This window comes from Typopeltis vanoorti, chromosome 12 (assembly GCF_054136105.1).
Source record: "Typopeltis vanoorti isolate ZY-2024b chromosome 12, IOZ_Tvanoo_1.0, whole genome shotgun sequence".
Taxonomy (NCBI): domain Eukaryota; kingdom Metazoa; phylum Arthropoda; class Arachnida; order Uropygi; family Thelyphonidae; genus Typopeltis; species Typopeltis vanoorti.
This window is the reverse complement of record NC_143560.1, coordinates 400,783-425,755: the sequence shown is the minus strand read 5'-3', so window position 1 is coordinate 425,755 and position 24,973 is coordinate 400,783. Positions and strand designations below refer to the sequence as shown.

General features: G+C 39.8%; 1 protein-coding gene across 3 annotated transcripts in view; it reads right to left on the bottom strand.

Annotated features, from left to right (window-relative positions):
• Positions 1-24,973, bottom strand: part of LOC150100538 (uncharacterized) — a 198,564-nt gene that overhangs the window by 60,211 nt on the left and 113,380 nt on the right. Inside the window, exon 21 of one of the 3 annotated variants that reach the window (XM_090401333.1) lies at positions 13,876-13,954. The exons of the other annotated variants lie outside the window; for them this stretch is intronic. Coding sequence (XP_090257459.1) covers positions 13,939-13,954 — 16 coding nt within the window. The 3' untranslated portion in view covers positions 13,876-13,938. The remainder of the gene's footprint in view (positions 1-13,875; positions 13,955-24,973) is intronic. 3 annotated transcript variants of the gene reach the window in all.

The following is a 24,973-nucleotide window of genomic DNA, read 5'->3' as shown; positions in this document are numbered from 1 at the left end:
GGTGGACAGTACATGGCATTCTTGTAGATGATGATAGTTGCAGTTTGCTGTAGTTGGTGGAGATGCAACTGTAGAGTAGGTGCCCTCCCTCGATGAGTCTTTGGACTCCTTGGAGGCGTCATGTAATAATAATAAATAACAGACAAGCATTTGAATTATTCCATTTTAGGAAGGTCCATTGATTAAGACCAGCATTTCATTAGAGATCTAATAAGTATTATTTTCTACAATAGTGATTACATGGGATTGTAACTTTAGATGATAAAAAGCCTTCATGAAAAGTCTTCAACTGTATTGAACATCCTTAATTATTCAGCTGCTTGAATCCTATGGTTTTGGCCCTGGACTTCACTAATGCATGTAGTTATACAAACTCATCATATCTATAATATATAGCAGAGGAATAAAAAGGGCTGACAGCTTTCTGGTCCTTTTTATACCCAGCTGTCATAAGAATCTTTTGGGGGGCAGAGTAAAGATATAGCTTAATTCAACTCAACGTTTAATCCTTCTTACCAAACTATACCTTGAGCCTATGTTGTTGCTGCTATCATTATAACCTGCAAATGGAAGATTTTGCAGGTTATATCAGGAAGTCTCAAGAGCCAGACTAAAGCCACATAAACTATAAGACTCTGGTGTGTCAAGGGGAAAGGCCAAACCTAGATCTTTTTAGTTGCCTAGTCAATAGTGTTCTGAAGGAATTTGTTAAGAAATCATTTAGGAAATTTGGACTTTTTATGGAATGGGAAATGGTACGTACAAATTCACTGCTTAAAGAATGTTCTTTGGAAGTGGGCTGCAGCATCCAGTTGTGGGAGAGTAACAATCCTTAATTAAATAGCCACCATCGGTCACCCCCACCCAAAAAAAAGATTTCATAAGTTTTATCCATTATGGTATAAATACACTTAAACATTCTCACTTCCCCCATTGCATGCTATCAATAGTGTAAGTCAATGATTTATCAGTTTAAATGAGACAAAAACCAGGCTTTCATACTTCAAGCTACCTCTTAAGAAGTAGGCTGAAACTTGACATCCATTGACTATAGGATAATGCTTCTTCAGACCCTGTTCTTCCTCAACACTCAAATATCATGTTTACAGACATATACATGACATAGAATATATCTATTCTTTCATCATTAGCTGTATCTGTCTGTCAACAATTTTAAGAATCGCATTAGGATTCAGTTACAAAAATAGTGTGAAAAGGTTTACGAACCTTTCTCCATAATGTTATTGTATTATAGGACATGAAGGCAACTAATGTGAAGTCAACAGAGTTTGCATACTAGTACACTAGTCGTGAAGTTACCTCAAACTTATGCTAGGGTATGGGATTAAAACAAGAACATAATTTCTTGTCAAGTATAATACACATTACCACTATCTTTCTGCATATACATCACATAATATATATATATATATATATATATGTGATGATACATACACTCAAAACATTAGAGATAGGAAGTTGACACTGGTCCATCCTGCAGAGTAAAATGGACCCAAACCGAATGCAGACATTAAATAGGTAGACTGGGACTATAGGCAAACAGATATATCAGTGAGCATGTGGTGGCCAACCCTACACCATTGATGACCAGGGTCAACATAGACTGCCTAGGCTCATATAGACCAACTGCAGGGCAATGGGGATACAAATCACATCCAGTTTTGATCTCAGAGGTGCACGTGATGTGAGCAAGTGAACGATACGGTGTACCGTGCATACCATATAAGAAGGATAATTTAAGTACATCGTTTCTATTTAGATTCAGCTGATGTAGTAAGGTCTCGCAAGTCTCTTTGTATAAACATTCCAAGAGATAATTACTTTAATGGAAAACCTTATTTTTATTACAAAGAACTTAGTGTCTGGTGTTGATAGTATGCTCCACAAGTACTGATTGCTCTGGATCATGGAACGTAACATATGTTCATCACCACACATAATTGCAGATCTTCCTGTTTGGCCAAAACACCACACTACCAAGGAATTTGATACATTCCAGTATGGTCTAAAGGCAGACATTTATCTTTAGCTGAGCGTAACAAAGTAGATATCTTGTTGATAAGACGGGAAGCCACTTGTTGGCTAGCAGATCCAACAAGAACTGTAATATAATTAGACATGATGCTCTACATCATGTACATGCAGTTTGCAAGTGTCATTGTGGAATACGCTGCTTTATGTTCTTGTTGTTTAATTTGAAAGTCATAATGAAGATGTCCTTCATACTAGGCCAAAATGTTTATTCTAATAAAAATATATACGTTAGGTAAATTTGTTTTATGTTATTTATTAATTATTCCTAACTTTGAACCACAAATGAGCAGGTGATGTTCAATATATAGCATTCCCTGTCAAAACAAACTTCACTCTCCTGTGGTGCAGCCTTTTTCCAGATTTGAAAGTTTTGTTAAGATGTAAAGTTGCCAATTTCTGTTCCCTCTTTTCTTGCATACAGTCAGGGGTGAATGCTGGTCTTGAAATTCACGCTTGCTCTTGTTATGATTCAGGCAGTGAGAGGTGTGATTGAAGTCTGATTAGCGGAATAATGAATTACTGACCATTTAAAACTATATATTTAGAAATGTATGTACATTTAATCATACAAATGCAACATTTATTTTAAGAATGATATTCTATCTTTTTCAATTTAGCTACTTGAATACAAATTCTAACCTACGGTTCTTCTTTATGAACTGGTCAATAACATCGTCATAAAAAGTTGGTTGTAACTTAATTTTCCCAAGCAACACGCACACTTCTAAAGGCTGTCGAAGTTCACTGGATAGAGCTACTTTCACTGCGTATGGCCCGTGTTTAAGCAACAGAGTGATACGACGTGAAATGGCTATGCGCTCGCATGAATTCACAGTGCTGCTGCGAGGACCTGTAAGCTCCTGCAACCGAGCAAGCCAAGGTAGCTTCGACCAGACGAGGAAGCATCGGCTTTCGATACACAACGCAAAGTTCAATTATTGCTGCACAAACTTAAGATGTCTTCTGTCTACAAAAATAAAAGCCTAAAGGGAAAGTTTATAAATGCATGCATTTATTAACAAATAAATATTACTTCTTTCTCAAGCAACGAGCTTGCGCAGCAAGCATGGAGAATCTCATTCAAGGATACAGCTTTCAAATGATAATTCACGAGGAGGATTCCCAACTAGCTGGTAAATAATGTTCTTGCCAGTTATTCTGTCAGATTGTATCTAGAGGGAAATCTGGGTATAGCAATGTCTATAGATGTGACCATGCATTGACCAGAAGATAGGGCACTCTGTATTGGAGATGTGTCTGTGGGACTTTCATCCTTACACTCTGCCTCCTTATTAATTAACTCTTCTAATGATATTACTACCCATGGAAGACATTTCAAATAATTCTTGTGTCAGTGCAGATTAAAAAAAAATGACAGAGATATAAAAACATGAACAAAACTAGAAAAAAAATCTAAAGGCATAAAATCACAGAAACACAAAAAATTATATTTCCCTAACCCAGCTCACCAATATTATTAGCCTTAACACAAATGATGCTCGATATGATGGTCAAATGCAATTTTAACAAAACCCCAAATGGTAGGCAGCCACAATCACTTCAACTATCTCAATAAGCTGTATGATCCCCCTTTCTATCACGGGACTTGCGTATTTGGAACATCTGATATACCATGAGAGAAAATGCCACATCAAATCCTCTTTTTTCTTTTTCTTCTTTGACTCAAAGTTTCTGTGCATCATTCTCTCACATACTCGCATTCTTTTGCTGTTTTCTTATAAATGCTCTGATTGTCGGAACTGCCTTGGAACCAAAATAACTAAACAATAAACATCACCTCCAAACACCGAGGTTGTCAAAGAAAATACCTCAGTGTTTGGGTTCAGAAATGAACTTTAGCCTCTGCAAATCAAATCGCTTCCCTCTTCTAATGCAATTGTTTAATCTGGAAGAAATACCCACCAGAATAATGGCTAATTCTCACCACCTTTTGCCTTTTCCTAACCAGTTTTCTTTCTAAATAAACTGCAGATTCCATCTCTGTTATTGGTAAATCATATTATAACTTTATCAAAGTTTCCTTTTCCCTGGAAGTTCTCTTCCCCAGCTACTCACAATCTTTAGAACTAGAGTGGTAATAAAATAACTAGTGGTAATAAATTGGATAATATTCATGATTTCTACACTGTCATTATTCCTATTACTTTATTTCTGTCATTATTACTGTTTCTACTCTCTCCTCGTTTATACTCAAGCTTTGGCCCATCAACAAGCGTGATATGCAATCCAGCAAAAAATTCTGCATACAAGAAATTCCAAACAAATGCTCATTCACTCCAAACAGCATCTCTCAGCAGCTGAAAAAAAAGCACCCAATCCAAAAACGAATTAAGTTACAGAGTAACATGTTCACACAAAATTACTCATGTAAATATACATATAAATTAAACCAAACAGTATGGATGGTGGCCAATAAAAGCTGAAATAATTGCTTAGAATCCTAAAGTATGTGTGCCATCCACACTTTTGGGATTTTTATGCCCCCACTATTGTTAAGATTACGATGGGTAATCAAAACGTCAGTAGGCTTCTTTACATTTGTGTTCATACCAGGTTTTTGTATGATGTCAAGAATAGATACTTTTCCAATCAATTTGGTGTAAGTTGTTTGTGTTCTTTTTTTACAGATGGAGATTGCAAATTCAGTTTCCCCAATATAAGGTAAGTTACAGGTCCAGTAGATACAATAAACTCCAGAGTGAGCCAGTAGTTGTTTCCATAATTTTTACAATCAATTCTGCCCTTCCATGTTTCTACACATTTTGCATTTAGAAAGTACCATCGTAAACATCTCTCAGAGATCGAGCTTAATCTTATTGCATCATTCATCCATTCCAACGTTTGTACAGATAGCCAAGGCAAATAACCTCACCCATTACCAAGAATGGTTCAGTGCACCACACTGCTGATCTTTCACCAGAAAGCCACAAAAAAGAATCCTGATCTGTATGGCAATGAATCTTCTGTTCTGATGCTGTGCTGACAATTACATACAAAACGTTTGCTCCAAAATTGATGTCCGTTCTGCAGTCTTATAATCAATATTCAGTCCAATTTAAATAACAGACAAAATCAGCCATTATACTCATGGTCGTACTTACACTTTTCATGAGGTTCTAGAGTGCTATCCCTCTCATTAAAGTTCTCAGACTGGCCCTAATTTTTTGAGGTTCCCAGCTAGAGCCTTGTACTCCTGTGCATAAGTAGGGCCCCTGATTATACCATCATCTAAGCGCCTTTACCTCATTTCTCACAGAAATAATGGAGAAGGCCACTGACAGTCAATTTCAACGACCTAAAGGCCAGGAATTAATCAGTAACCACCAATACAGATTCCGCCACTCTCAAATCAGATTGGCTCTCCTTGCCAACATTTACCAACCTTACATAAGCCATGAAAACGTTTGGAGAAAATTGTGTAGCTGCTCTTGACTTTACCGAACATTTGACAGTTTGGCGATAAAGGCTTACTTACAAAAGCAACATATGAATGCAGGCTTTACAGCTGGATCTCTAGTTTCTCCTCTAATCATTGTCTCCAACAGTCTTCTGAGTGAGAATGTAATAACTTCTTTCATTGATGTGAAATCCTGCTCATATTTTTGGTGATGATAGTAATACAGTCTGTTCTCTTATTCCACTGTAGCTTAGTTAACATTGATGATGACCTTTCGTTGGAAAGACCCGAATTTGAATCTCATCTAGGTTGTGAAGAACCTTTATAAGTTTTCCGATGAAGCTGAGTTATCTGGTTTTAAATGGTTGCAAGATTCTCCTTCAAGAAACTGCTTTTGATCCCACAAAATGGTCAAACATTCCAAGCTCCGACATTTCATAAATAATGATCTAAACAGTAATCTCAATAGCAATTCTCCATCCAGTTGAGTGAGGTCATTGTCAATTTCATTGCTACCAAGAAAAAAAAAGTCCTGTCTTATTTCTTGTAGGAAGCTGACCTGACCATTTAAAGTCGGTGAAAAGAACGAATCACCACAACACCAAAACATGAGATAAAAAAAAAATAAATAAATAAACAAACAAACAAAAAAATAACATGGGCTCAAAGAACCTGGGTCTCCCCTAGGAATTTTGCCGCCCCTTCCCACTTATTTTTTGTATAGTTTATGGCAATTTTACCGTCCCAAAAAACTTGCTGCCCGGTGCAAATGCTGTCTTTCACCGTCGGTAGATCCGACCCTGCAAAGAACCAAACTCTACTGACCTGCAGCCTTCAAGAGCTAACCTAATGCACAACCACTCACCCTGTCTCAAAAACACCGATCTATCCTACCACAAAAACACAGCCAACCACTGGTTCCTCCACCTTCAAAACACACAAACGCAATTCATCCCACGTCAAATATTATACTCATCTGCTCCCCCACACCAGGTTAAAGGAAGACTTTTATCTTCACTTTTATGCTTGCAAAACCTCAAAAAAAAAAAAAAACACCCCTTCCATATCCATCTGCTTTCACAAAACATAAGCATACAACTAGAACAAACAAGAACAGAGTAAAAATAATGTTACAAACTCATTCAAAAAAATCTACTGTGGACGATGTGCGAAAAAATAACCCGAAGTGATTTCAACTCACATCATAGTTTGTATTCGTCCGGGTATCAGTGCATTGTTTACTAGTTGTCCGTCCGCGCCGTAACGCGTCGATGGCAGTATCAGTGAACCACCCACAGGGTCACGTGTGGTCACGTTTTTGCTTTACTTCTAAGTTATTGAAGACTAGGTTATCTTAGTAATTCATATGTGACGTCATTTTGATGCTGTAATTTCACTCCCGTCCCTTATTGGTGAAGTCTTCAGCTAGAAGGTGGTAGGATCGCAGATACCGTTTCCACGAAGATTCAGTTGGGTAATGACAAACCTCCATGCCGCTTGCGGAATTCGAACTCACAGCCTTTTGACTGGAGAGCAGATCCGCTTACCACTCGGCCAAACAGGCGGGCGGTATGCTATTATCAAATACTTTTCCCAACCAGCCGATTCGTTTGGTGCGTGTTTTGAACTTATATTGTCCGGTTTACATTCGCTTCATAGCATAAATGCTATATTATACTATATATTTATATATTATATTATACAGCAGTTCCCCCCTTATCCGCGGATTCGCTTTCCGCGGTTTCAGTTACACGCGGTCAACTCCGGTCCGAAAATATTAAATGGAAAAATTCATCGGCTGTCGCAGTATCCCAGTGCTTGTGTACAAGTAGCCCTTATTTTACTTAATAATACCCCTGAAGAGTAGTGAGAATACTGTATGTTGTATTATATTGCACAGCCTCTGCAGTTCAGTCGGTATAGACGAAACCCTTTGGTGGGAAGACCTAGGTTCGATTTCCGTCCATGACTTTTATCTGGTCTCGTCTAAAGGTGAGTGAACTCTTCTGATACAGGTGTTGAGTGTTTTTTCTCCCGGAAACTTGGGTTTTTCGTTCCTTAGACCAGGACAACCATAACTCGTGAACACATACCTCTACAGACAATAATAGCTCTTCCCCCAACATCAGGCTCCACTACAGGTCGGTTCGGTTCGCGCACGTATGGTCGCAGCAAGGAAGAAGAAGATATACTAGATCCGGATTTATAATATGCTACCGTTTTTGTAATATCTACCAAAGAAAGACACAACCGCCCGAAAACTTTTCATAGCTTGATTTTAGTGGAAAATATATGAAAGTAAATTATATTTTCACAAGGCCAAAAATGTAAATATGTTCACAGCATAATTTTATGGTCAAATTTGCTCATATAATGCACAATTGCAACAATATGCCAATATGAGTCCTTAATTTGTCTAACTTTTAAACGTCAAGTTGGAGTAATTTTTTTTCTGAATGAATCTCTTTATTTTAATTTATTGGTCGTAAGAAACACTTTTTTATTTGAAAAAAAAAAGTTTTTCATGGTGTTCAGACAGATCATATTTCTCTAGTGTTGGTTTATTATTATTATTATTATTATTATAACGGTGTCTCCATGGAGTCAAAAGACTCTTCGCGGGAGACCACATATTGACACACAAACCCTTATTTACACAATACCTATCATATTTCTCCTTAAATTCATTCACAGACGAGGCACTCTCAAGCAAAGCATTCCACCCCTTCACAACCCTCCAAGTAAAAAATCTAGTCCTAACACCCTTGCTAACCACACTCTTATATAATCTACAGGGATGGCCCCCCGTTCTCTCCCTTCCTGCACTGGTCTTAAAAATGTCATCAGTTATCTATCCTATAAAATTCCTTTAATAATTTAGATGCCTCTATCATATCTCCTCTCCTAAGTCTATCAGCTAGTTTTTGGAGCCCAAAGATCGTCAATCTATCATCGTAGGGAACATCCCACAGACATGAATAAATCCAAATACGGTCTAATTAATGTCTTATAAAGTGGAATAACAACTTCTTTATCCCTGCTTGTTATAGCGTGTTCTCCAACAACCACGTAATTTGAAATGATGTTTGGCAATCTTTGCAATATTCCCTTTAAACTTAAGTTCTCTGTCCACAATAACTCCCAAGTCCCTTGAATCGTTAACTTCTTGCAGTTCAGTTCCATTATTATAGTAAACAGCATGTGATCTCATCTTCTTCCCGAAGTGCATCACCTTACACTTAGCCACATTAAACTGACAGCCATTTATCTTAGTCGATAGCGTCGGCCTATTTAAGTCATCCTGCAAGATACCTACATCATCTGAATTGACTATCGCTCTTCCTAAAGTTGCATCATCAGCAAACAATTGGAGATTTCCTTTCCAAGTATCCTCACTATCATTGATGTAGAAATTAAACAATAGAGGACCAAGCACTGAGCCTTGAGATACACCACTAGTCACTTGATTTCTCCTGGACTCAGCTCCTCTGTAAACCACTCTTTGGTATCTATCCACCAGCCATCCTCTAACTCAAATCACCAGCGTCAGATTCATACCCATTTGCTCTAATTTATACAACAAAGTTCCGTGTGGAATCTTGCCAAATGCCTTTGCAAAATCCAGCAATATCACTGAGTAAGCACTTCCTTTATCCAATTCTGCTGTTACTGCTGTTTATGTCGTTTTTTGTCAGCGAATTTCTTTTTAGTTGTGTAATCTAATATATATGACTTACCTGTCTGTTTGCTCACTTGGAAAAAAGGATTAAAACTAAGTTTGTAAAATTGCTTGGTATCGTTAACACACACACACACACACACACACACACACACACACACACACACACACACACACACACACACACACACACACACACACACACACACACACACACACACACACACACACACACACACACACACACACACACACACACACACACACACACACACACACACACACACACACACAATGTATAATATTCATCAACGCTTGGTTTGCTTCCTCATTCTTAAGTAAAAGGCTCGTTATATTACACTAATTCGAGCCCTACCCAAGGGCCTATGAGTTGTGGAAATACTTTATGAAATTAATGCTGAGCTGAACAAAGCGGCCTTTTGCAGCTGCACAATTTTTCATCCATCTAACTCGAGTGCTTCTAGATGTTTTTTCAATGTTTTAGGGATGGCACCTTAACTACTTATTACTATGGAAACAACGTTCATTTTCTTTTGCCAGATTCGTTCAACTTCGACTTGCAAATCGCGATACTTTGTAATTTTTTCATTTTCTTTGTCATCAATCCGACTCTCTCCTGGTGCTGATATTTGGATAAACTTAACACCCTTGTTTTCACTTTTTTCAACCACTATGATATCGGGTGTATTACATTCCAGGCTTTTGTCAGTCTGGATTTTGAAATACCAGAGTATTTTAGCTTTTTCATTCTCAACCACTTTCTGGTGAACTTTATGCTTCCAATAGTCTTTAGACACTTTAAACCCATACTTTTTACATAAATGCCAGTGAATTATCTTGGCTACGTTATCATGCCTTTTACTGTACTCAATTTGTGCGATTTTTCTGCACCCACTTATAATGTGGTCTACCGTTTCTTCCTTTTCTTTGCACAATCTACATTTACTGTCTTCTTGAATTTTTTGTATTCATAACGTTGGTTTTAATGGCCTGTTCGTTTGCTGCAAAAATTACTGATTCTGTTTCTCTCTTTAGTGCTCCATTTCTCAACCATTGCCAGGTCAATTGCTGTCAGCGTTTTCCTCTATGCTGTGAAGGTATTTTCCATGCAATGCCTTATTTTTCCATCTTTCGGTTCTCACTTTTACTTGGTTGGTTATGATTTCAATTTTATCTCCATGGGTTTAAATAAACCCTCTTTCCTTACCTCAATTACAAATTTTTCCGTTGTTTGCTGCAGATAATCATTTAAATTTCTTTTTTCTTCTTCAATAACTTGCTTCACTTGTAATAATCCTCTACCTCATTTTTTGCGTGATAGATACTGCCTATCAATGTCACCACGAGGATTGAGGGCATGGTGCATTGCCATTAATTTTCGAGTTTTTCGGTCTAAATCTTTCATCTCTAGCTAGGTCCATTCAACAATGCCTGTTGAACATCTCAGAACAGGTAATGGCTAGCAGGTTAATTGCTTTTATGAAATTTCCAGCATTAAGCATTGACTTAAGGAGTTTTCGTCTTATGTAATCTGCTCTAGTTCTTTTTGATCTTATTATGCAGAATTTCTGATGGTTCTAAAATTCCCAAATATTTGAAGTTATCTTCGAATTTTATTGCCTTGATTATTTCACAATTGAACAGCTCGATTTCGTTCAGATCTTCAAACTTTCCTCTTGTTATTCCAGCAATTGCACATTTGTCTAAGCTAAAATCCATCGATATATCTTGACTGAATATGTGCACAGTATTAAACAAGGATCGGAGTTGATTCTATGATTTTGCGTACAACTTCAGATCGTCCATGTATAAAAGGTGAGATATCTTTGCACTTTTTTGCGCAGTTTGATAACCATGAGCAGTTTTATTTGAAATTCTGGTTTAGGGAATCAGTGACAATATAAACAATAGAGGAGATAATGAGCCTCCTTGAAAGATACTCCTTTTGATGTTTACCTCTCCAATTTCTTCTCTATTCAGAACCAACATTGTTTTCCAGTTTTTCATGCTGGATTGCAAAACGTTTTGTGTTTTCGCTAATGCCGAATAGTTCTGTGCATTTTAAAATCCAACTATGAGGCACCGAATCAAACGTTTTTTTATAATCTATCGAAGCCATGTGAAGATTGGTTTTTCTGTGATTGCAGTTTTTCAGAATCATTTTATCAATCAGCATTTGGTCTTTTCTGCCTCTTGAATTTTTGCTGTTACTTTTTGTTCAATTGGGAGAAGAGAATTTGCTTTAAGATAGCTGTAAATTTTATCAGCTGGTATGCCTGTGAGTAGCTTAAAAGTTGTTGGCAGGCAGGTTATTGGTCGGAAGTTTTCTTGGTTGGGACCATTTCTTTTATCCTTTATGATTAAAATCGTGAGCCACTCTTCTTTGCATTGTCCTTCTAAAACATCATAAAATTGGTTAGCAAGTCTTTCGTGTAAGCCTGTTCATTATTTCAACCTGTAGCCATGTAATTCATCTTTCCCGGATGTTGACCAATTTTTTAGCTTTTTAGCTTGTTTTTGAACCATTTGAGTTGTTATTTTCAGTTGGTCCATTTTTCGTTTACTGAGATTCGTTCGTAATTTGTTCAATCCACTTTGCCTTGTTATTGTGCCTCTTAGGATTGTCCCATAGGTTTTTCGAGAATTTAAGTGTATTTTCATTGTCTCTGGTATATATATTTATATTTTCTTTAAGATTATCATTCATGCAGCAATCAATTTTCTTGTAAAATTGGGGCTGATTTGCGCGAAATATTGAATTTTGCTTGTACTATTCAATGCGTGTATTGTATCTTCTTATTTTTGCCGCAACTTCAACTATTTCTAGCTCAGTGGATGTGGCGTATGCATACCACGGCGCTTGGCCGCAGGAAGGAAGACTTGAATGCGAGTCTAGTCGGCGACTATAGGTAATTTTTCTATGCCTTTTTTTGACCGATTCCCGATTTAGTTGATTTCTGGCATGGGCAAGCGGGTTTTCCCTTCCGGAAAATCGGGTTTTTCGTCCCATAAACTCAAGAAAATTGACCTTACAACCCACATTATTTCAGATTAAATACGAGTGTTAGGGACCACGAGATGGCGACACTTGTTGAACCGTCTCTCTTCACTGCATGTCACTTTATTAGTGATAGCCTTGGGCCAGCTATCTCTAATTGGGTACCAGTGAAAATTGAGCTGCCCACTCAGTCTCCAAAAGTTAGACAGGACTAAAAACGGCCTCGCTTGCTGATTTTTTTTAACACACACACACACACACACACACACACACACACACACACACACACACACACACACACACACACACACACACACACACACACACACACACACACACACACACACACACACACACACACACACACACACACACACATTATATATATATATACAGGGTGTTCGGGATAAATTTGACAGTTTCGTAAGGAAAAAGAAAATATTCTTTGTATCTATTAAATTTAATGAATTGACAAAAAAACATTACAGGCAGAGTTAATTACAATACTATCAACAAGATTTACTCAAAATAACCACCATTAGCATCGATCACAGCTTCAATTCTGCTTCGGAACCTCGAACAAGCTGATGCTACAGTCTCCCTGGGAAGGGGCGCAAAAACTGTTTTAATTTTATCCATTAACTGGACTTTTGTATTACTGGAAGTGCGATTGGTGTCTTTTTCAACTGCGCCCCATACAAAATAATCCATGGGGTTAAGGTCTGGGGAGTTTGGAGGCCAAACATTTGGACTGGTGAAGTCGTAGAAATTTTCAGACAACCATTTTTGACTTTTCCCAGAGGTGTGGCAAGGGGCCGAATCCTGCTGCCATACATATGGCCTACCATTGGCTACCCTTGTTATCCAGGGCTTGACTACAGTTAGCAACTCCACGAACAAAGCCCGAATTCCAATGCCAGGGTTCTTCAACACCTGTTCCTGCAGATTTGCGAGGAATTCTGCTGTACGAACGCAATCAGATCGTCTGCTAGGGATCTTTCTTCTTGCTACATCCTCGTAGTCACCATTGCAAGTCTCTAGTTCATGCCTGATTGTTTTTACTGTATTCAGGGAGCATTGGGCAGCAGTCGTAATATCCTTATTTTGATGGCGGGCACGAATTATCATGATAAAAGTTATTCTCTTCCATGATTCAGGTGGGTTCCATCTATCCATCCTTTCTGACATCTTGTATATGAATGAAGAAGGGTCCAAACTTTTAAATGAAGAGAAGTGTGTGTTAATACATGTAACTTACGGAAAAATATAATTAATTATAAATATGTCAAATTTATCCCGAACACCCTGTATATATATATACGGGAATAAAAAGGCGTCAGCTGATTTTTTTTATTTATATATATATATACTACCTATACAGGATTAAAAAGGCGTTTGCTGATTTTTTTTAAATACATATATAAGATTACACACACACACACACACACACACACACACACACACACACACACACACACACACACACACACACACACACACACACACACACACACATATATATATATAAAATAACCCATCAAATTCATTTTATTCCTCCAACAGAGTGTATACATCATATCATCATATTACTTATTGTTTTTTTTTTTTATAATCTGATGTGAAAACATTTTTATACTGCTTTATAACGAACTCGTGTTAAGCACAGTTGGAGATTTCTGCATGAAATTTATTATTTTAACTTACTGGTTTGGGGATTCCAATCATTATTTCTGGAAACCGATGGGCATCTAGCTCGCCATGTATACGTTATCTTCTCTTGGCCCTGTGAAAAATTTGTCAATTGGAATAGTCGTACAAAACAGCTATGATTGAAAGTGATTGAACGTTTAGAGAAAGAAGTATTGTATGAACTAGGGAAAAATATAAATCTTCAATACATAGCTCAATATCAGATATACGCTTTAGGTTTATTGTCATCCTTATGTCATCCTATCTTTTTTTTTTTTTTTTTTAAACCCAAGGTAAAGAAGGAAAACAAGGTGAGATGTACTCAATTGACAAAACATTAAAGATATCTACTTAATACCGTGTTGGACTTCCTCTGGCGCGAATAACGGCCACAGCCAAGGTTGCTGGAAGTAATTCCAGTCATGCATATTGCAGCATTGTCCACAACTCTACCTTAGACGTCGATTCTAGTTACAAGGATCTGATGTCTCGCTCTACGGCATCCCAGAGAGAGAGATTCTATCGGATTTAAATATGGGGAGCTTGGGCCCACTGGATATTCCCAAACTCAGACGAGTGTTCCTAGAGCCAAGCCTAGGTGGTTGCGGCCCAGTGGGGCGGCGCATTGTTCAGCTGAAACAGACCATCGGCTGCAGGATGCGCAAAGGCCATGAAAGTGTAGGTGATAAGCTAGCACATTCTGGTAGCTCTGAACGTTTAAGCACCTTTCCAGACACTAAAGGACCTAATGTTGCACATGAGAAGGCTCCCCCTAACCATCACAGAGCCACCACCATCTACTTGAACAGAGCCGACCAGGTACTACGGGCTATGGCCTCATGCTGTTGAGGTCACACCCGTATCATCCCGTAAGCTCGGTAAAATTGATAACGGGATCATGAGCTCACACGATTCTGGTTCACTTTGCAGAGGTCTTCTTCTCGGCCTTTAGGCTAAGATCAAGGTACGTCACAAAGTTCAAGGTCATTGAAGAGCTGCCCAAGTCAGGCACTACCTACAGTGAGTAAGCGGACGGCCGATAGACATCGACGGCGGGTTGCGTAGCGGCTCCCGATGTCGCATCGTACGTCAGCGGAAAGCGCAAACCCCGGACCGGGGCAAAGTAAAACACGTTCGAGGGATAAGGATGCGGTAGGCCCGCCATCGCTAATGGCGGAACAACGGTTAGTACGGGATTTCACCGTTAGGTTTTCCCTGAAAAGAAGCGTTAGTCCGGTGGACATCGCATACGCCGTTGTAACAGCTGTCGGAGAAAAGAGTGTCGCAAGCATAAACTGCTGGGACGAAAAAAAAGGCCTCTACGAGGTGACCCTTAAAGCCGAGAACGCCAGAGATTGTTTGTTAGAACAGGGAATAACTGTAGATAACGAACGCCATCTTGCCACGACAGTTGGCGGCAGTTCAATAACAACCGTCTCCCTCCGGAAGTTACCTGCCGAAGTCAACGATGAAACTCTGAAGCAAGTCTTCGCACCATACGGCACAGTCTTAGATATATACCGACCAACCTTTAAAAATTACCCTAGCATCCAACAGGGCGAAAAAATATCTATAAAGTTAAAAATGGAGAAACAAGTTCCAAACTATATCACTATCCAAGGGTATGCAGTACTAATAAGCTACCAAGGAGTAATCAAAAGCTGCCACAGATGCAAGAAGACTGATCATATAGTCAGAGACTGTCCATTGAACAGGTGTGGGAACTGTGCCACCATCGGACACTCCCAACCTACTTGCACAGCAACATGTAAACGGTGTGGAAACAGAAACCACAGACTTTATCAGTGCCCCGAACAAAGTGTATTATCACCGGAAGACTTTCCTCCTCTACCTAGTAAACAACAGCATACCAAAGAACAGCCCACTAAAGAAGGGAGGAACACTCCCATCGAAACAGTATCCCTAGAACTGATTGAGGAAGCAATACAGGCTTCCCGAGAAGAATCAAGCGATGAAGAAACAGAATACGAAGAGCAAACGGAAACACGGAAAGAAGGAGAGGATGAAGCGCTCCCTCAACATCAAACATCCGAGGCAGAGCTGTCAGAAAGCGAGGAAACCTCGGAAGTGTCGTCATCACCAACACTAACACCTGAGGAGCCTGAACCTATCAAAGAGTTTGAACCAATCATATTTAACGCAATCCCAGTAATGAAAAAAGGAACTTTAAAAACAATCATGTTCCAGGCGCAAATAGATAAACTAGGGCTACCATTCTTCGAAGTCACGACCCCGAAGACTTTATCCTTAAGGTGGGGAAATCGCTTTATAGAAGACTTAAGCAAGACAACGAGACAAAGTTTAGCGGGATACCCGCGACTACACACTGGAGTGGAAGCAGACATGTGCGAAATGCTCTCGATGATAGGCAACAAACCCAATAGGGAGTTTTGGAAAATGATATATAACCATATCTGCAGCACGGAAGGAAAAATGAACAGAAAGAGAGAATTCTTGAACAAAGAAAACAACCCAAGTACATTACTCCTAAAAAACATCCTTAACAGTTAGTCTAAATTATTTAAGCACCTCGATTCAAAAAAAAAAAAAAAAAAAAAAAAAAATTTTAAGTTTACATTTAAAATCAAGTAAAATAACTTAGTCAAAATTTTTCCTGTTTCGCCGCGCACTCTACGGGCAAACCCTAATAAAATGGGGTAGACTGCGCGGCGAACAGAAGCTAACCAAGGATCTGGCTCCTTAAGTTAGTTAGATCCCCCACCCAAATCTAGATCTTAATAGATACAATTACCCACCAACTTCAAGTCCAGAACTTTCAGTCTTTCCTATCAGTCTTCTAACTTCAGACCATAAGTCTCAACAGGGCTCCCAGGCTTGGAAAGTCTATACACCCCTCTGACTCTTTCCTTGGCCAGAGAGGGATAGGACGAAACAGGCCAATGGGAGCATTATAGAGTCAAAATGGTAATTTACAAAGGGCAATAGGGTATAATTAAAGAAGTGGACGCGGAGGCCGAAGCTTCGATAGTTGTACCTTATAAATGAGTACGTCTTCTGTGTTCCTTGGTGATGATTTGCCCTGGGCACGGAAGATGTCTAACGATAGTTAGAACAAGAGAACCGGTACTCAAACATAATCTGTTCTTAAAAAAAAAAAAAAAAAAAAAAAAATATCTATCTATCTACGCTGAAGTGTGCAGACGTGTCCAAAGTCGCTCTTGCCTAAAGTTGTATTTTGTGCGGTCGAGTACGTCAATCAGCTTCAAGATTTATACCTACATAAACGTAAGCACCTAATCTATCGCGTTAAAAAATTAGTTTTCTAAATTTGTGAAGCTAGGAAAAGTTATACTAAATTTAAAATTTTAAAATTTTCTTTGTTCGTGTGCTTATTGTTACAACGGTATGCCTTCGAGTACCGGGAATTTGTGATAGCTTGCGTTTCCCCTTATTCGCCCGAAGCAATGGCCAGTATAAACCACAGCATATCACCACCAGCAGCAGCCGGTCCACGCCCGAGCTCAGCAGGAATCGGTCAAAGGTCGCAGAATTCCGATCAAGGAAAAGACGCCAGCCACATCGCCAGAGAAGAAAAAGACATCAGTCTCAGCCCCCCGGACAACAACGGACAAAGGTCAGTACTCTCTGTCTCCTATGCTAACATTGTAGCTAATACTTCCGCGCGAATTAATACCACTGCCACAACGCGTACAAACGTTCACCCAGCCAACCGCTTTTCCCGAGATAACGGAATTGTAATTTTCGCAATCGAAAATACCCCACTGGAAAAGTATCTAGATGCAGTAGCTCAACATGTTCCCCCAAAAAATATAACTCACATTTCAAGAGTTGCCGGAACCGTACAAATGTACTTTAACAACGCATCTTGGTCTGAGACATTAATTGAAAAGGGAATAGACATCGGAGCATGCCACGTGAATATCTCACCAATCGCAATTGCTCCCACAAAAGTAACAGTGTCAAATGTACCACCGGAAATAAGCCATCAAATGCTTCGCGGATTACTATCAAAATACGGCGCAGTGACAGGTAAAATCCGAACGCTACGCGCCTCTACAACTAGGCCTGAATTCGCTCACATCAAGAGCTTTAGAAGACAGGCTCTAATGCACTTTGGCGACAATACAATCGGCTCCATACCCAAAATAATCAACACAGAAATAGACGGAGTACCCTACACCTTTTATATTACTGTTGCAGCTCAGTGCTTTTACTGCCACGAAGAAGGCCATGTAAGGAAGTTATGCCCGTATATACCCAGAAATGAGAAACCGGTTAACAATACTACTAACCCTAGCGAATCAGAGAATCAGAAGCAGCAAGCAGCCAACCCCAAAAAACAGAGCATCCCTAACAAACAACAAAGATCTCAAGGAAACAGCTCTCAGTCCAGTACCAAGGAGACAAAATCAAGTGGTAGCACTAAAGAAACCCAACCTTCGAAAGAACCTCCACCAACATCGATTAAAAGCAATCCTAGAGAAAAGGAAACGGAACACAGACAACTAACTAACTCTGATAAAGATACAAATAACGAAGAGGAGCAAGAAACAAAAACGGAAAAAAAGCCAAAGACAAACCAGCGCAGCTGCAGCAGGGAACCTTTGCCTCCAAGCACTCTGGAACCCTCCCAGCAGCCTGTAGAGGGGGATGAAGAGATCGAGCTTCTTGAGTCCTCAGATGATGAAGAGGAAACTGGAAATGCAAGTCTTCCTCACACTGAAGGCCCACTTACAAGTGAGCAGCTTCAGAGCTTTCTTAAAAAAGTTCGAGGCTCTTCACAAAAACTGCTAACAGCCTATGACTACACCGCTGACATCAGTGGCCTTATCACCCAGCTGGAAGAGTTAAGAACTATTCTGGCAGGAAAAAGAGGGAGAAAAACCACCAATCTCAGGAAAAGGATATACTACCTGATAAACGGGCTTGAATCCCAGCGGCAGCGTAACTATCCATAAAGGAAGTGAGAATTACCGCACCAAATAAAACTAAACCATAAAAATAATGAGCACCTCAATAAACCTTCTCTCACTAAACGCTAGAGGATGTGCCACACCACTGCGAAACAGGCTGGTCCTGCAGCATATCCTTGCCCACCGGCCAGAAATAGTTATGCTGCAGGAAACAAACTTCCATTGCAATAGCAAAGCTTCATATCAACACTGGAAGAACTGGCCTTATACCATGCATCACTGTCCTGCCATACAACTTCATGGATCGGGAGTCAGCATTGGAATTCACCAAAACAGCGCTCTAAAAGTAGAAATAATCGATACCTTTCCTGGGTGTGCAATATATGCACTCATTACAACTCAGACAGGAAAGAAAATATATATCATTAACATATACATCCCACAAAATGACCAGCTTGCAGTGCAGGTACTGGAGTTTGTGCGAAACCACCTCAGCAAGGTCAATGACCACATCATACTGGCAGGGGATTTCAACTGCACTCTGGATCCTGCAATGGACAGACAGCAATGCCAAGAACATCGACACTCACTAGCTCAGCTTCTCCAGGATGTAATAAATGACTTCGAGCTGACTGACACCTTCAGACACTTGCATCCACATGAGAAAATGTTCTCCTGGAGAGCCAAAGGTGGTCCTACCAGTGTCTTATACCAGGCACGGCTCGACAGATACTACACATCGATGCACACAATACCCTACATCAGGAGAGTCACATACCATCCATCTCATGCATCAGACCATGATTCCATCCTTCTTAACATTTGCTTTCCTGGACACACCAGATACAAAGGAGGAGCATACTGGATATTTAACAACAGCCTACTAAAGGATACAGAATATCTCAGAACCTCTAAAATCTATATCGAAACTCTCATCAGAGATATACCTACTTCACAATCAATTTCCGAGTGGTGGTCACTTTTTAAATCCAAAGTTAAGGTATTCACCCAAAAATATAGTCACCGAAGAAATTTGAACAAGCATTCAGCCCTTAAAAATTTGCAACAACAACAGCAATTGCATCATCCAGAATCTGAGGAATACCAGTCCCTAGAAGCCACCATACGCTCACACCTAGAGCACTCTGCAAGAGGAGCACTAATAAGAGCACGACGCAAACATATTAACTTCGCAGATGCCCCTACAAAGTATTTCTTTTCACTAGAAAAACGCCAACAAGAGTGCACCACTATATCTGCTATTAAAACAGATAATGGAAACATCATAGAAAATCATGACGAAATCCTCTTATATACCTTGCAGTACTACAAAAATTTGTACCAAGCCAACCCAACATCTATGGAGGCCACGAATAAAATTCTCTCCGATGTGAAAAGACTCTCACCAACAACAAGGAGTAACACAGAACTCCCTATCACGTTACACGATCTGAAAACTGCCTGCACCTCCTTACCTAAAGATAAATCTCCTGGCATAGACGGGCTCACCACTGAATTTTATCAGTCCTTCTGGGAACAGCTTGGACCTATCCTCTACAGAGTATTTGTCGAAGCGAATACCAATGGCTTTCCACTCAATATGACAACATCAGTTATCAAACTCATTCCAAAGAAAGGAGACGCGACGAAACTAGGAAACTGGAGACCCATCTCTATCACAAACACCGACTGCAAAATTATATCCAAAGCCATTGCCAACAAACTTAAACCCGCTCTGAGCGAAATAATAAATAGGCATCAGAGCTATTCCATCCCTGGAAGATCTATCCACGAAAACTTACATCTCATAAGGGATCTCATAAGCATAGCGAACAACAACAGTGAAACAATGGGTCTTGTAACACTAGACCAAGAAAAAGCTTTCGACCGCGTTGAACACCTTTACCTCTTCAACTGCTTGAAAGCATTTGGCTTTGGCTCAGGCATCATTCACTCTATTAAAATGTTGTATGCCAAGGCACAGTTTTGCATGAAAATAAACAACAGGCTTACCATAACTGCACCATACAGCAGAGGTATTAAACAAGGCTGTCCACTCTCCGGTCCTCTTTACACAATTGCCATCGAACCCTTTCTGTGCAGACTCAGCATGCTGCTCAAAGCATGCCGCCCTAAACTTCCCTACCAAACCATAACCCTGACAGCATATGCTGATGATGTTACAATCATAGCCCGCAAAGAAGAGGACTTTCATAACATACAAATGGCATACCAACAATATCAGGCAGCCTCAGGAGCCAAACTAAACACACATAAAACCATAGGACTGTGGTGTGGCAAATGGAAAAACCGAACCGATTCCCCAATGTCTGGTACCTGGTCCACAGAGGGAAACAAATACCTGGGGATTTACCTAGGAAACACACCCTCTTATGTGGATAAGAACTGGGAAACACTAAACAAGCGTTTCAAGCAAGTTCTAGGAAAGTGGGCAGCAATACGAGCCTCTGCCTCCACAAGAGGGAGAACAATAATCGTTAACCAAATAGCCACCAGTGTCCTTTGGCATACACTAAAGATCCTTACGCCACCAGTTCAATTCATCAAACAAATAAAGTCAACCATATATCGATTCATATGGAATAAAACAAACTGGCTTTCCTACTCCCAGCTATGTACTTCTCTCAAAGATGGAGGACAAAAGTTGGTCTCCATTGACAACAGGATAACAACGTTCCGCGCTCGATTTCTCATAAATGCCCTACAACAGGAAATATCACACAAGTGCACCACTGAGTATATTTTCACTTCTGCCACTAGAGGTCTCTCTCTCTCCACCACCTTAAGAATGACAACAGCTCAAGTGCCTGTAAATTTAACAAACTTCTACAAAGACGCCCTTCGACGATGGAAGAAGCTAAACCTCCAGCACACAGTGAAGACAGCATCCCTACCTGAAATCCTCATGGAACCCATCTTTCACAACACGATGGTAAGAAGCCCGATCACTCAGAAAGAATTTTTCTTTCCTCCATGGAGCTGGCGAAACGTGAGGATCTTGGGTGACATTCTTTCTCCAAGCCTCACCTGGCGCTTTCCAAATTCGCTCGAAAACCTGGAATATGGGAATGAGTCTGAGCAGATAGACACCGTAAAGGCCGCTTTTCAAGCCGCTATGCCTGATAGCATAACAGAAGTGGGGCTTATTCCTCCAAACTCAGAAGTTTTGGCGCCTATCTTTCTGATAAAAACCAATAACTCATGGGAGAAACTTACACCCAGCAACACCAACAAGATCTACAGCACCCTAACACAACAGTCAAACCAAAGCACTTTGATGGAAAATCCTGCATCATCTGATCAAACACTATTTCAATGGGATCTACCATATCGCACAAGAGCCATCAAACCTGACGCAGATATTCAGTGGAGAATGTGGCATAATATATTACCTACTCCTACTATATTACGAAAATTTAACTCAAACGTCTCAGATAACTGCCTCTTCTGCTACCAATTAGGAACGGTCCGGCATGTCTACTTGGAATGCCCAGTCAACACTAAATTAATCAGTTTGACTCGGGAAACGGCAGCTCTTACCTGTGGTAATCTTCATACAGAAGAGGAATATTTCAATCTCGTCCATGTGGAGTCAAATAACCATTCATTCTGCAATTACCTTTTCATCACCGCAAAAGCGGTAATATACAACTTCTACCTCAGACATACAAGACCAGACAGCACAGCAACTTCACAGAGAGAGGCAACTGACCAACTCACTGCAGCCTTCCAACAAAAGGTGAGATGTCGGATCCTACACGAACATCACCACCATAGGCAAAACAACACCTTAGATCTTTTCCACCAAGAATGGAATCCACGGAATCAACTCCTGGCTGAGCAGGGCGACTGCATTATAATCCACTTTCCAGCATAGAAGTGACACCTTTACCCCCCCCCCCCCAAAAAAAAAAAAGAAAGGGGGAAGAAAGAAGGATTGTTGTGCTTAACAGTGCGAAAGTTAATCAGCTGGCACTCTCATGTTAATAGATAATATTGTGCAATAGTAACTTCTATGTTCTTCCACATTTATGTTCTTATGTTAAAACAAGATCTTATGTTATCATGTTAAAATAACTCTTAATGGCTTTAATTTATTTAAAAAAAAAAATGTAATTAGCCTTATAAGTGACTTCGATGTAACATACCTCAACAAGAGTATGAGCATGTAACCTCTCTGTCTGACTGCAGAGAACCAAAAACCGGTTAATCCTGTATATAAGATTGTTATGTTTACAATAAAAAAAAAAAATATCTAGCCTCACTTCCAATTCATCTATCTAACAAGAAAATATACCACTTCCTCATGTCAGTGTAACATACCTCAACAAGAGTATGAGCATGTAACACTCTCTGTCTACAAGACTGCAGAGAAATACCAAAAACAGGTTTTCAGTGGGATCCTGCCATATAAATCAAGATGTGCCAAACCAGATTCCGAAATACAGTGGAGACTATGGCATAACATCTTGCCAAAAAGCTCTACAAATTTAAAAAAAACGGATCTGTGTCCATTCTGTGATCGATGCACACATATCTGACCTGCCCTGCAAACATCAGGAGATCACATCACCTATGCCATCTCATGCATCTAGCACCATGTATTCACATCAAGAAGACTTCTTAACATTTGCTTTCCTGGACACACCAGATACAAACAGGAGGATGCAATTTCATCTGGATCATCTGCGCTAAGGCCGTCATCTACAGCTTTTACCTAAAACAGACAAGAAGTAACCAGAATATCCATCACTGAACCTCTACAAACCCTCATGCATATCGGAAACTCTCAGGCTCAGGAAATATACCTACTTCACAAGAACTGTCGCGAATTCCTAGAGGAGTGGAATCCAACTGGCACCCTCTTCTGGATTGACGACGACAATGTGCTTCATCTGAATGATAACTCAGACTGAAACTGAACTGTTAATTTTGAATATTCATTTATATCTCTATTGTACACCCGAAAGGAAAATGTTTTTCTTTCTCTGTAAATATATACTTGCAACAACAACAGTCAATTGTTGCCTATCGTGTAATGTTTATTTTAACAAGTTAATCTGAGGAATATCTATCTAGAGCACTCCCTAGAAGCCACCATACGCTCACACCTAGAGCACTCTGCAAGAGGAGCACTAATAAGAGCACGACGCAAACATATTAACTTCGCAGATGCCCCTACAAAGTATTTCTTTTCACTAGAAAAACGCCAACAAGAGTGCACCACTATATCTGCTATTAAAACAGATAATGGAAACATCATAGAAAATGATGACGAAATCCTCTTATATACCTTGCAGTACTACAAAAATTTGTACCAAGCCAACCCAACATCTATGGAGGCCACGAATAAAATTCTCTCCGATGTGAAAAGACTCTCACCAACAACAAGGAGTAACACAGAACTCCCTATCACGTTACACGATCTGAAAACTGCCTGCACCTCCTTACCTAAAGATAAATCTCCTGGCATAGACGGGCTCACCACTGAATTTTATCAGTCCTTCTGGGAACAGCTTGGACCTATCCTCTACAGAGTATTTCTCGAAGCGAATACCAATGGCTTTCCACTCAATATGACAACATCAGTTATCAAACTCATTCCAAAGAAAGGAGACGCGACGAAACTAGGAAACTGGAGACCCATCTCTATCACAAACACCGACTGCAAAATTATATCCAAAGCCATTGCCAACAAACTTAAACCCGCTCTGAGCGAAATAATAAATAGGCATCAGAGCTATTCCATCCCTGGAAGATCTATCCACGAAAACTTACACCTCATAAGGGATCTCATAAGCATAGCGAACAACAACAGTGAAACAATGGGTCTTGTAACACTAGACCAAGAAAAAGCTTTTGACCGCGTTGAACACCTTTACCTCTTCAACTGCTTGAAAGCATTTGGCTTTGGCTCAGGCATCATTCACTCTATTAAAATGTTGTATGCCAAGGCACAGTTTTGCATGAAAATAAACAACAGGCTTACCATAACTGCACCATACAGCAGAGGTATTAAACAAGGCTGTCCACTCTCCGGTCCTCTTTACACAATTGCCATCGAACCCTTTCTGTGTAGACTCAGCATGCTGCTCAAAGCATGCCGCCCTAAACTTCCCTACCAAACCATAACCCTGACAGCATATGCTGATGATGTTACAATCATAGCCCGCAAA